At 42.5% G+C, this 13,170-nt stretch overlaps 1 protein-coding gene across 2 annotated transcripts in view; it reads right to left on the reverse strand.

Moving 5' to 3' along the window:
• Positions 1-1,047: 1,047 nt before the first annotated feature.
• RAB7A (RAB7A, member RAS oncogene family) overlaps positions 1,048-13,170 on the reverse strand; it is a 37,096-nt gene continuing 24,973 nt past the window's right edge. For both annotated transcript variants that reach the window (XM_036419474.1, XM_036419475.2), the window contains 3 exons: positions 8,325-8,543; positions 6,200-6,328; positions 1,048-2,525 (listed from right to left, as the gene is read on the reverse strand). In XM_036419474.1, coding sequence (XP_036275367.1) covers positions 2,430-2,525; positions 6,200-6,328; positions 8,325-8,543 — 444 coding nt within the window. In that variant the 3' untranslated portion in view covers positions 1,048-2,429. The remainder of the gene's footprint in view (positions 2,526-6,199; positions 6,329-8,324; positions 8,544-13,170) is intronic.

Below are 13,170 nucleotides of genomic sequence, written 5' to 3' on the forward strand. Positions count from 1 at the left end.
AAGATCAGAGTCAAGGTCAGTTTACGATCAAGATTAAAATTAGGGTGAACTATTTAATGGGATCAGGGCCACCTACAAGGTTACATTCAAGCTTATTTCAAGGTAAAGTAGGTTAATGTTAGAATGATCATCAGTTTTAGAATGATGGTCAAGATCAGAAGTCAAGTTCCATTTTCATGTCATGTTCAAGGTTAAGACCAAAGGAACAAAAGCCTGGTTTGTAGAGCTGAGCATCAAACCAGGTCCATATACCATAGCCCGAAGTTGAAGAGGATCTGTTACTTCTCTAGAAGCCAAACAGAACACCAGTTAGGCCCAGCTCAGGAAATGGGACCATAGAAGATTTAAACCATAAACCCTTATCCATGGTGGAATTATAATGGTGAGCTCCTAAGAATGTTATTTTTAATGCAAGAAGTATGAACCAAGTACAGGAACAAGAAACCAACTGAGGAGCCTGAGAACCCAAAACTCTATACCAAAGTAGAATCCAAGAGCTATGTAAACATGGCAATTCTGCAAAACCTATACTCACCCACTGACCAAAACACTGTACTTTATAAAACTGGTTCTAGGTGGCCTCTCTTCAGTTGCAGTTGGTGGCTTACATATGCTAGAATACAGGGCCTCACTGCCAAATCTCTCTCCTATAAAAGATCAGAAATCCAGAACTATGTAATTCTAAGGACCAGAAAATACACCAATTAAAAAACAAAACACAATACAACACAAAGGCTAAGTTATATTCGGGCTGTGCCTGGTCCACAGGTCACCAGCAGTTTGTCGCTGCTCCTTGAAAGGGCCAATGTTTTCCATCCAGACACCCCTCCCTCAATACCATGATTAAAAAGACAAAACAAAACAAAAAACCAAACTAGGGATAGGTACTACAGGATTGGATATAAGAAGGCCTGTCTGTCTCAAAGAGCCACATGTACCCAGTTATGGGGGGCTCTTCTGCTTAATGAAGCATTGGTTATGATTAGCTAGCATGGTGTCTGCTGAGCCAATGGTCTAGGAGGAAAAAAGACAGGGAAAAGGCAGATGGTCTTTGCTCTTGTTACATTTTATTGGCATCACGTTCATCTCTTTACAGAAGAACTCGGCCCACACCCTAGAATGTAGACCTTTGAAAAAACGGAAGTGCTTCGTTAAGCAAGCTACAATGCAGGGGCAGATCCTAGGGAGGGCGCAAAACTGCCAGGGTTCCATACCAAAGAAACAGGTTAAGCATTAACGGGCAATATTGGGGAGAAGGGGGGGGAAAGGAGAAAAAGGTTTGCTAACCTAAGGATGCCACAACCCTGAAAGGAGTGCCTTCTAGAACAAAGGTAAAATCACTAGGACAGATCTGTTAGGATTTTCCTTTTCCTCATATAAGCAGGATGCTGATCTAATGGGAAGTTTCAAAGTGTGGAACAGGGGGGGGAAAAAAGAATGAGAATTTTAACAACAGTCGTTTATCCACTGCACACACCACTGTATTATGCAAATCAACCTTCTGTATCAACATTTTAGATACAGAAGGGAATTAGATAGGTTTCCCCCTGGAGAGATGAAAAGCTTTTTGGCTCTTAAGTCTTTGATAAAAGGCGTACGTAATTCTTGTGCCTACTGTACAGAATACTGCCTCTAGCTGGATTTCTGAATTCTGAGTTGGTAACAATCTGCAATCCAGACAGGGTTCAACCCTCCATCTTACATGCCTGCATTACAGGACTTAAACACATAATCCAAGAATTTCTTACACTAATTTATATATTTTTAATTGGTTGCATATATTAACATGTACTATAAGATTCTTTTCTAAGAAGCATTACATAATAAATGGATACTGTAAAAAGATCTGATTAGTTAAAAGTAACAAGCATTAACAGATACATACAAAACTCAGCCTGATCAGACTGGGTGTGAGCCTGTAATGAAGCATGGGGCACCAGCCTTCCCAAGTGATAGCCTTCACAGAGGGGGGAGGGGATGGGGTAAAAAGATCACAAGACCGTTTTTTAAAAAAAAATCAAGATAACTAATTAGACACAGATTAACTGTAAACAGTTCTCTCTCCCTGGTGGACGAAAAGAATAGGCTTCTGATTCAACTCTATACCAGAACAATTTCTACAGCCGGCCCATCCTGTTGCCACATGAGGGCAATGCAGTGGGTGGGCAGACCCTAATGGAGTCACCACAGGCCTGGGCTGCTGGAGTCTGTCTGCTGTGTCTCGTGTGTGTGTGTGTGTGTGTGTGTGTGTGTGTGTGTGTGTGTGTTGTATGGAGAGGTGAGTGTGTTTGGTGGGGTTTCTTTTGGCAGCTGGATATGAGATTACGTTATGTGTATGCTTTGTTTGGAAAAGGAGAGGGGAGTTGTGTTGGAAGGCCTAAGTGTGTTCTTGGTTGTGAAGGGCTCTGTGCTCTGCTCGGACTGCCCATTCAGCAACTGCAGCTTTCTGCCGAGGCTTTGGCTCGGTCGTTCTTGTCCAGTTTGATGGGTTCAGGAAATTCATTGTACAGTTCCACCTCCGTTTCCTGGTAAATAGAGACACAGAAAGGTTTGTTACTCAAGGCACTGGGGAATCCCTGTGGCATATTTCCACCTGGGCACAGCGGGTAGAGTGGGGACAAACCTAGCAGTGAAGGGAGGGCTCTGGCAGAAGGCACCCATCCCTCAAAAGCTGAGGAAGAGGAAGAAAGGTTTGGTGATAATTCCAGGACAATGTGAAGAGAGAAATTCACAGGAACAGCAGTAATCAACACTGGGCATTCAGGACTGAGGCCCTGCCTCAGATCACAATCTGGCGGCTGGGAGACCACAGCCAGCTCACAGGTGCTTTCACCAACACAAAAAGAAGATGCCTGGACTTGGGCAACGCTACAGGCAACCGTGAGCTAAAGCCGAGCGCTAGCTGCCTCTCGGTTCCAAACATTCCTCCAGTTCTCTGTTTGCCACTCAGTTTTCTGGACTTAGGGTGTCTTTTCTTTTACCCCCAAAGGTATAGGAGAGTTGTTTCCAATTGCTGCATGTTTAGAAACCGGCTGTGGATGAATTTTATCACCATATGTGGTACAGAGGGACTGTGGCAATTTAGTGGGACTTTTGATGAATTAACATTTTTCCAATGGCAAGCAGGCTTCTACTTTTTAGAGTAGGAAAACTATTTGTCACTTAAGCACTGAGTACCAACCAGTGTGCCAGGAACTGTTCTTAGGATCTGGAGTTTGAAGCAGGAATGTTTCTATTCATTAAAAGTTCCCTTGGGAAAATTACTCCATTTACAATAGCTATAGTAAGTAAAAAAAAAAAAAAAAAAAAAAAAAAAAAAAAAAAAAAAGAGAGCGAGCAAGCGCCCTGTCTCCACCTGACATTCCTAACCCTTGCCAACCACCTATCTACTTTCTTAACAGATTTGCCTATTTTGTACATTTCATTTGATGGACGTTTGGGCTGTTTCCATGCTTTGGCTATTATAAATAACACTTTATGAACATCTGAGTACAAGTTTTTGTGTGAATCTGTTTTCATTTCTCTTGGGTATATACTTAGGAGTGGAATTGTTGGATCATATGGTTATCTTATGTTTAACTTTTTGAGGAACAGTTTTCCAAAGTGGCTGCACATTTCACATTCCCACCAGTACCTGGGAATACATTTAATATGAAAGGCAAAGGTTCTGAAAAATTAGAAAATCTCACTGAAGCATATAACACAAGGCCTAGAATAGCTGTTAAAGAATGAATGTTTGTATCCCTTCAAAATGAGTATGTTGAAGTTCTAACACCCAATGTGATCGTATTTGGATTAAAAGAAAGTAATAAGGTTAAAGTGAAATTGTAAGGGTGGGCCCTGATTTGACAAGATAATATGCTCTTATAAGACACATCAGAGTTCTCTGTCTCTCCCCACTATTCCCACCCCTCTGCATGTTCATACAGGAAAGGCCAAGTGAGAACAAAGGCAGATGGTGGCAGTCTGCAAGAGATGAAGAGAAAAAGAATTTTCTGGCACCTTAATTATGATATTTTGGCCTCCAGAATTGAGAGAAAATAAAATTTTGTTGTTTAAGTTACTCAGTCTGTATTTTGTTATCGCCCCCGGAAGATACTAATACAACAGCTATAATGCAATTCCAATTAGAATCTCAGTAAGGTTTTATTTTCGGGAAGGGTGAGGAAAGAAAAATGTAGAACTAAAATAAAATCCTTAGTCTTCGTCTAAATGGAAAATGTACCAAAATTGCCAATAAACAAAAAACAAAACAACAACAACAACAACCCATACATAAACAGGACTGTGAGGGGAGACTTGGTCAGAACATACTATAATGATAGTCAAAGAACAGATAACTTAACAGAACAGACTGGGAAGACTGGGGGTGAGGGATAAATATGTGTGTGTGTGTGTGTGTGTGTGTGTGTGTGTGTGTATTTTAATATAACAAAGGTAATTTTTCAACCCAGTGGGGAAAATGGTTTAATTAACAATTACCTACTAATATTTGAGATAATTGGCTATCCCTCTGAAAGAAAAAGGTGAGTCTCTGTTTCCTGCCATAAGCCAAAATAAATTCCACCTGAATAAGAAAATACGTGAGCTAGATATAGGAAACCCAGAAATTTAAAATGACATACCTATCTAAAAAATTACTTTTTCCCTATGTATAAGGAGATGTATGTATCTATACATATCTATATACATACACTATACTTTATATATAGTATATAAAACAGCAGAGTTGGGGGAAAATTACTTCCAATACGGGTGAAGTTAATTTCAGTTCACAAAGAGCTCATGAGAACTGACAGGTGTCCAGGTAGTGCTGTGCTGGCTACCTATAAAACCCAAAGGTTGGCAGAGTGTCAGCAGAGTTACAGATGATGCCTACCACCTGCTGACAAGGAGATAAAAGAAAACTTGCATTGCTAGTGGGAACTAAAGTATTACTAACCTCGGGGAAAGCAATCTGGTATCATCTCTTAAATGATATATCTCTTAAATTTAACAATCTCACCCCTGAGAGGCTAGTTTATAAAATACAAGCAATATAGTAAGGCTATCGAAACAGCAATATTCAAAGAGAAAAACTCCAACAGTGATGGTAGTCAACAGGGAACTGGTGGAAAACAATTTCTCATACATATTAGTTTTGCATGCAATCAGAAAAAAACAATAGGTTATTAATCTAAGTGTGAGAGTGGGTTAAAGGCAGGGGGAAAGGAGACAAAAAGGCAGCCTGCATCCTGGTCAGGCTGGTCAGTCCTTCCTGCTGTATCAGTATTTCTCAGTGGGGTCTCCTGGCATTTTGGTTGGACCAATTCTTCGTTGGAGAGGGCTGTCCCTTTCATTATGGAATAAATGCCCCTAGTCTTTGGACAACTCATTCCAAATCTCTCCCTGCTCACAGGTCCAGAAGCCCTATCTCTCTAAGACCGGCTGCCATCTATAGTTTCCTGGAGCAAGGAGAACCCGCTGGCCCTTTACCACCACTATGTGCTCTCTCAAATGTTCTCTGCCTGCCCGATGTGCACCTCACCTCTGACAACCCCTCAATCCGTGCCTAACTACCACACATGACTGACAGTGCTTCATGACTGCCTTACTGGTCCTAATGAAGCTGCTAAAATGAAAAACCTTCAACTCCCCCATGACAACACCTACCATTTTATCTGTGAGGAACTGAGTGAATAACACAAGAAGGAAAATGCAGGAAAATTTTACTCAAGGAATACAACTCCTAGAGCTTCTGGTTAACCTTTCTGATGACAAAAGTCCATCTCATTTAATCAGTATAACCACTGTGCAAACCTGCTGTTCTCATTTTAGAGATGAGGAGATGGAAGCTCATAAATGATCAACTAGATCTGATGATGGGGGATGGAACTGGGATTCAATTTCAAGTTTATCCCCTCCATAAACAGAAGGAGTAATCCTACCAGGGGCCTCCCAAGTGGCCTGATCTCCTTAGCATGGGAAGACAACGAGAACATGCCCAGCCAAACAAGGGTAGCCTCCGCTGAAGTCCTCACTGCCCTGCATCATTCAGGTTATTCATGAACAATGTGCCATTACTTCCCATATAAACATTTCCTAGCTACATGGAAAAGAGAGTCGGCTAGGAAAGAAGATATAGAATAAGGAAGCCAGGCAGGATCTGGGTCAATGGCCAGTCATCACCCAGGGAGCCAGACAGCTGCCAGAGACCCACCTGTTTAAGTGCATTCCGTGCAATCGTCTGGAATGCCTGCTCCACGTTGATGGCCTCCTTGGCACTGGTCTCAAAGTAGGGAATGTTGTTTTTGCTGTAGCACCAGGCCTGTGCTCGTTTTGTGGCCACCTGGAAGAGGAAGCAGGGGTATGTGTACTCACATTAGAAGCAGCTAGCACTGACTCAATCCTTCCCAGGGAGGATTCTAGTCCCTAGTCTACAGGTAGCACAGGTGAGGAAACGCTTCAGGCATGAGGATGTGCAGTGGGTTGGGGATGGAGAGACCTGCTGGCTATGCATTGTATAGCTAGGATTCAAACTCAAAGCTCGTTCTGTCTACAACCCATGGCTTTTGACCCTTTGCTACACATAAAAGCAACTTGTGAAGGGAATAAGAAGCCAGCCCAGGAAGAAATGAATCGTCTCTCCTGGGGTTTCAGGAAATGCCTAACAGCTTGATCTTAAGGTCTGCAGTCCCTTCCCCATTACTGCTAATGTTATGTCACCTGTGCCACACACCAACGTACCAAAGAATTCTGCAGCTCTCAACAACACTCTTGCCTCTCACATTCTAATTCTGTCCTCCTACCCCAGCCCATTTTCAGGTACAAGAGCAGGACTAATTTACTTAGGAAAAAGACATCAACGGTCAGAAATAAACCTAGCTATGATTAAGAAAAAGTCTATGTTCCCAAGAGAAATGATACATGAAAGTAATCCAGAGTAATTTTACTCAAAGCTCAAAGCTATCTTCTACACCAATGAAGATCTAGATAGGTCCTTGAGGCATTGGGAGAGCACTTGAGAATGACAAAATCTAACTCCTTTTATTTTAAATATATTTTTATTGACTTCAGAGAGGAGAGAGAGAGAAACATCAATGATGAGAAAGAATTATCGATCAGCTGCCTCCTGCACATCCCCTAATGGGGATCGAGCTTGCAACCCAGGCATTTGCCCTGGCTGGGAATTGAAATACAATCTCCTGGTTCATAGGTTGATGCTAAACCACTTAGCCATGCCAGCTAGGCCCAATTCCCTCCTTTTAAGTGCAGAAAAGGAACTGAGGCTCAGAGGCCAATGATAATAGCCCAATATCAGAGCCAGCAGGGTCAGCATTGGGATTTAAACCAGGTCTCCTGTGCCCTGATCCTTACAGGCTGCTGGTTTAAGGGTAGCTCACACTATCACGTGAAAATACTAGAACAATTCTGGGCTTAGCACAGAACCCTTCAAATTCACACGGTCCCTTAGAAGCAAGTGTCTCTCACAGAAGAGGAAATACTTTCAAATTAACAATGCAGCCTGGCTGGCATGGGCCAGTGGTTGAGCGTTGACTTATGAACCAAGAGATTGCAGTATGATTCCTGGTCAGGGCACATGCCCAGGTTTCAGGCTTGGTCCTTGCAACTCTTTGGCCCCTTGTGTGCTCTAACATCACTTCTTCAAAATAGACTTGCCCAGGCCGAAAATCACCTTCTGCGCATGGGCCACGAAGTTTCAATCGCGCTGTGCGTGTGCACCTGCACGTGGTGTTTTGTGGAAGAGCCGCACTCAAGGAGCCAAAGGGTTGGATGCGGCTTGTGAGCCGAGGTTCTAACCAGTTAGTAACACTTGCCAGGGTGATTCTGTCTTTAAATCCCAAAGACCAAATTACAAAATGCCACATAGCCTCAAGTCAAATTGTTTCCTAGGGCAGACCATGAGAGGTGGCCCAGGCAGCACCACAGCATGGACTTGCTGCTTTGCGGGCATGACTTCAAAGGGAACACCACTGCAGGCTTCACAGTCCCTATTTCACCACAGGGAAGCCAAGATGGCATGCCTTTACCAAGTTAGACAGCAAAACCCCATTCCAAGGGCTGAGCACGTAACTCATTAGCCATTCCTTCCTCCACCCCCCACCCCCCAACCCTGAAGGGGCACACAGACATACAGGGTACTGATACTTGAGGCATGAGGCATGTGGCATTATACCAATCAAAGCTGAAAACAGCACCTGCCATCCCAAACTTAGCAGTCACTTTTAAAAGACAGCCTTTTCTATGATCCAACAGCCATAACCTACATGAGAGTAGGTTCATAAGCCTCCACATTTACGATTCCCACCACATTTAGCACTTACTTGTCTGTTTTCAAGGTCAATCTTATTTCCCAACACCACGAAAGGAAAGTTTTCAGGATCCCGAGGACTGGCCTGGATGAGAAACTCATCTCTCCAACTATCGAGGGTTTTGAATGTGTTGGGGGCAGTCACGTCAAATACCAGGACGCAGCAGTCTGCACCTCTATAGAAGGCCACACCAAGAGACTGGAACCGTTCCTGTCCTGCTGTGTCCCAGATCTGTGGGAGACAAAACATTATTCCTTGGGGTAGAAGCACCAGGAGTGAGGGAAGCCAGAGGATATGAGATGGATTACAGAGCTAGCCATAGACAAGCGACTTCAGAATCAGGAAAAAATTTCACTACCAGAGTATCTAAAACAATTCAGACAAATAGAGTAAATGTGAGTATGTGTGTCTATGAGGGGTAACACTGAGTGTGAACTCTGGGGCCCCAGACATTTTAATTTTAATCCAGATGGTAGTCACATTGGTAGATATTTAAGTAAAATTCACACTATAAAAATGAACATTTATGTATTCTGGGAACAGTCTGGGGGTGAATATAGAGAGATGATTTCTCACTAAATTGTATATATAAATCTATGCATTTCACTGCATATAGTTTATCTAAAAAAACAACACCAACCAAACAGCTTGTTTATTATGTTTTATTTATACCTCAAAAATCAAAGAAAAAGCCCTGACAGAGATAAAGGATAGACAACAAGCACACATTCTAGAGACAATAGATGAAAGCTAGCTTTTAATCAAAAGAACACCAGACACTAGTGACCAGTGCAAGCTTCTCATCATACATTGCCACGCTAGGTTCAGAGCAAGGGCGGATTTCTCACTGACCTAGATCTCTGACAGGGCCACCTGGTCAGCCTAGAGAGATGACAGTGTTCTGAGGAACAGCCACCTGGTTTAGGAGAGTGCCTGAGTCAGAAGCAGCATGCAGATACTTCCTGTTGACATGGTTCTTCAACTATTGGACCTACAGTCTGTTTATACGAAAACCACTTAAGGACAATATGATGAAAATTTGGACCATTGTCATAACCCAAGTAAATTCCAACTTTATGTCCAAATCACCAGCCAACTCCCCCAAAGGCCTGGGGTTCGAACCAAATGGAGAATGGATTGGGCCACTTGTTTTATATCCAGAATCAGATTTTGCAAAAGGATGGCTGAGCTCCTCTCTGAAGCCCTTCTCAGGCAGTCAGTCCTGCCTCCCTGTGATCCTGAACACTTGGGAGAACAGGTCAACTACACCCAGGCCACAGACTAAAGCTCTCCTCCAGGTAGGAGAAACCTCATGATATAAAATGAGGTAGGCTGCTTGTTTGACTATGTAAATAAATATGCATAATGGCAATGAAGTAGGACAAGGCAGTATTATGGGATAAACATTTCTTTATTACTACCAAGTTAAACAAAGCTCATGAGGTTCTAAACCCAATACCGCCTAAAATGCTCTCCAAATGGAGTCCTAAAACATACTGTGTGATTCTAGACAGTAGGTTTACTGTTGGGAACTGGCTCAGATGACAGTGGCAAACAGGAGCAGAGCCTAACTTAAACACTGGAAGACTGGGAATGGCAGCATTAAAACCTTTGAAGAGCTGAAACCGGCTTGGCTCAGTGGATAGAGCGTCGGTCTGTGAACTGAGGGGTCCCAGGTTCAATTCCGGTCAAGGGCATGTACATTGGTTGTGGGCACATCCCCAGTAGGGGGTTGCAGAAGGCAGCTGGTCGATGTTTCTCTCTCATCGATGTTTCTAGCTCTCTATCCCTCTCCCTTCCTCTCTGTAAAAAAATCAATAAAATATATTAAAAAAACACACAAAAAACCACCTTTTAAGAAGCTTCAATAAAGCAATCCGACTACATAAGCTGAACACTCTCTCTCACAGATTGGTCAAAAGTAGACCAGGCTAATGGCAGGTTGGAAGGAGCTATTCTGGTTACCAATGTCAGTGCTGGGCAGGGAATGTATCTCAGCTTTCTGTTGAATAATAATTCCCAGAAGTCCAAAGGTTACAGCTCTGAGAAGTCCACCTCATCTTTTCCTCTAATGTACATGGCCTTCCACAATCAGTACATGACCACATGGTCGAACCAGACTCTTGGACACACCTCTGGTAGCAGGGAGCCTGACTCTAGTAACTCACTCCCTTCCCAGGCAACTCTAACCAATACATCCACTACTCACACTGGGAAGAACTGTTCTACAATAGGACATGTCCAAGCAGCCATAAAGATCGGCCCTGATTGAGGGAATGAAGTTGGGAAGCTGTCATGAATGTCCTCATGCGGCATATAGCTCAAACGACTGGGTAATGGAAGCAGCCACTCAAATGATGATGTGGTGATGGCTTATATATAAGGATAAAGGGCAATAAAAGTCAAATTCCAATCTAATTATTCTATCTGTCTCTCAGCAGGGTGGGCAGACTAAATCCTGCCTGCCCCTAAAATATAATAAGCATTTAGTAAATACACAGTAGACAAAATAGGATCTCTATTGACAGATCAGGGACTGTTGGTGATGTTCACCTTTGCGATTTTCTGTTTTTTTCAACATTCTACACTGAATATATATCTCTAAGGGTGACAAAGTGAGCCTTTTCTCATAAAAAAAGACTAAAGTGGGGGAGAATAAGAAAAATAGAGACAACTACTCCTAAAAAGAGAAAATAGGGAAGAAAAATTTTAAATGTAGGCTTGAACAATTTAAAATATTTCTCCTTAGAGTAGGGGTGTCGAACTCAATCAGAGAAGGGGCCAAAATCTAAAATCCAGCCTAAATCTCGGGCCGAATGGTTTACTGAACAGTCATAAATTGTCATTGTGATGGAAACGCAGCGGAGTGCAGTGATGTCAGCGCGGTGCGGGCCACAATGCAAGGCCTGGCGGGACGGATTTGGCCCGCGGGCCTTGTGTTTGACACATGTGCCTTAGAGAAATAACATCGTTATGTAATTTGGATAATCAAAAGAAAAAACTCAATCACTTGGCGCCTACCCAGAAAACATCACTAGCTCATGTCTTATTCTAAGTACCCACATGGTAGGGTTTTATTTAGCCGAAACTTTATACCACACTTCACTCCACAAGCTCTCTCGTATCACTCCTCTGCTCCACAGAACACCAGTGTTCACCCCAGCAACAGCTCACATCTTTACTGTTGCTCAAAAACTAGGAAAACTTAGTGAATAACTACATTCTTGTTTTATACAAAAACACTGTTGCCAATTTTCCATATTATAAGTAATTTAATAATAAACATTAACATAAAAGCCTTTCCTATATTTCAGATTGCTTTTTAAAAAAATATATTTTATTGATTTTTTACAGAGAGGAAGAGAGAGGGACAGAGAGCTAGAAACATCGATGAGAGAGAATCATTGATCAGCCGCCTCCTGCACATCCCCCACGGGGGACGTGCCGGCAATCAAGGCACATGCCCCTGACCGGAACCGAACCAGGAACCCTTCAGTCCGCAGGCCGACGCTCTATCCACTGAGCCAAACAGGTTTCAGCCAGATTGCTTCTTTAGGATAGAATCACAAGAGAACTATGTGAGAACTCTTGGGTGGAAGCAAATGGGTATCTGGAATTCCAGGTACACAAAGAAGGCAAAGTAAGATTATTTTTTTTAAACTGAAAAGTTGGGGAAGGAGGCAGTTATTCCTAGCAAGTTTCCAGAATTAATTTCCATGGTTGTGATCTTTCAAATTTTTTAATATTTTAATTGAAACATTTTATTTTCTACATTCAAAATACACCTACTACTCTAATATAATAAATACTAACACTGCCATTTTAATGTTCATTTTCTCAAAGATGTAGTTTTATTGATTTCAGAGAGGAAGGGAGACAGAGAGAGAGAGAGAAACATCAATGATGAGAGAGAATCATCGATTCTTCCTTTCAGGTCTCATCTTACCTGCCACTAAAAATCTCAGAATTTTAAACATTTGGTTACTGTATTTCATTTTCAGAAGTTGTATTAACCTACATGACTTTAGTTTTTTTCTATGCAGAAGTGTAAGATTGCCTTAATTATTTGAATATAAAAACACTCTGAAGTCACCATTTCCACTTGTTCTTCTTGCCAGTTTTCTTACTTGGATTATCTCTTATTGTAAGCTGCTAAAAGTTCCTGGAAAATATGTGAGGATCCTCAAGATCTAGGAAGATGATGCCTTTGTCCAAAGACGATGGCTTTCATTTACTTTTTTAAAAAAATATATATTTTATTGATTTTTTACAGAGAGGAAGGGAGAGGGATAGAGAGTTAGAAACATTGATGAGAGAGAAACATCGATCAGCTGCTTCCTGCCCCCCGCCCCCCCTCCGGGATGTGCCCGCAACCAAGGTACATGCCCTTGACCGAAATTGAACCTGGGACCTTTCAGTCCGCAGGCTGATGCTCTATCCACTGAGCCAAACCGGTTTTGGCTCATTTACTTTTAAGTCTTTTAAATTGGCTGCAAAAGCTCAAGGGGGGGAGGGGGAGAGCACAAAGGCCGGCCTTTTGTTCACCTCTCAGGAACACATTCTCTATTCCACTCTTTCTGGACTCCACTCAGTGCCCTGTGGTTCTCCAGATGGTGTTTACTCCAGCACTCCAGGATCCCAGATACTAGTGTGTGTGACTCTAGTATAACGGCTCCCAGCCCTGAGGGGCTAGGCTCTGACGTCTGAATCAGTCCACAAGACTAGCAATACCACAGCTTGATTCTCTAGGTCCGTTTCTCCTGGTGCAGGAAGCAGCACATGTGTGTAAAATCTTCAGGGGTACTTTATCCCCAGCACCCCAAAAGTATTCCATTTCATTCTGTCTTCTGTTGCTGTT

This window comes from Pipistrellus kuhlii, unplaced genomic scaffold, assembly GCF_014108245.1.
Source record: "Pipistrellus kuhlii isolate mPipKuh1 unplaced genomic scaffold, mPipKuh1.p scaffold_m20_p_6, whole genome shotgun sequence".
NCBI lineage: Eukaryota > Metazoa > Chordata > Mammalia > Chiroptera > Vespertilionidae > Pipistrellus > Pipistrellus kuhlii.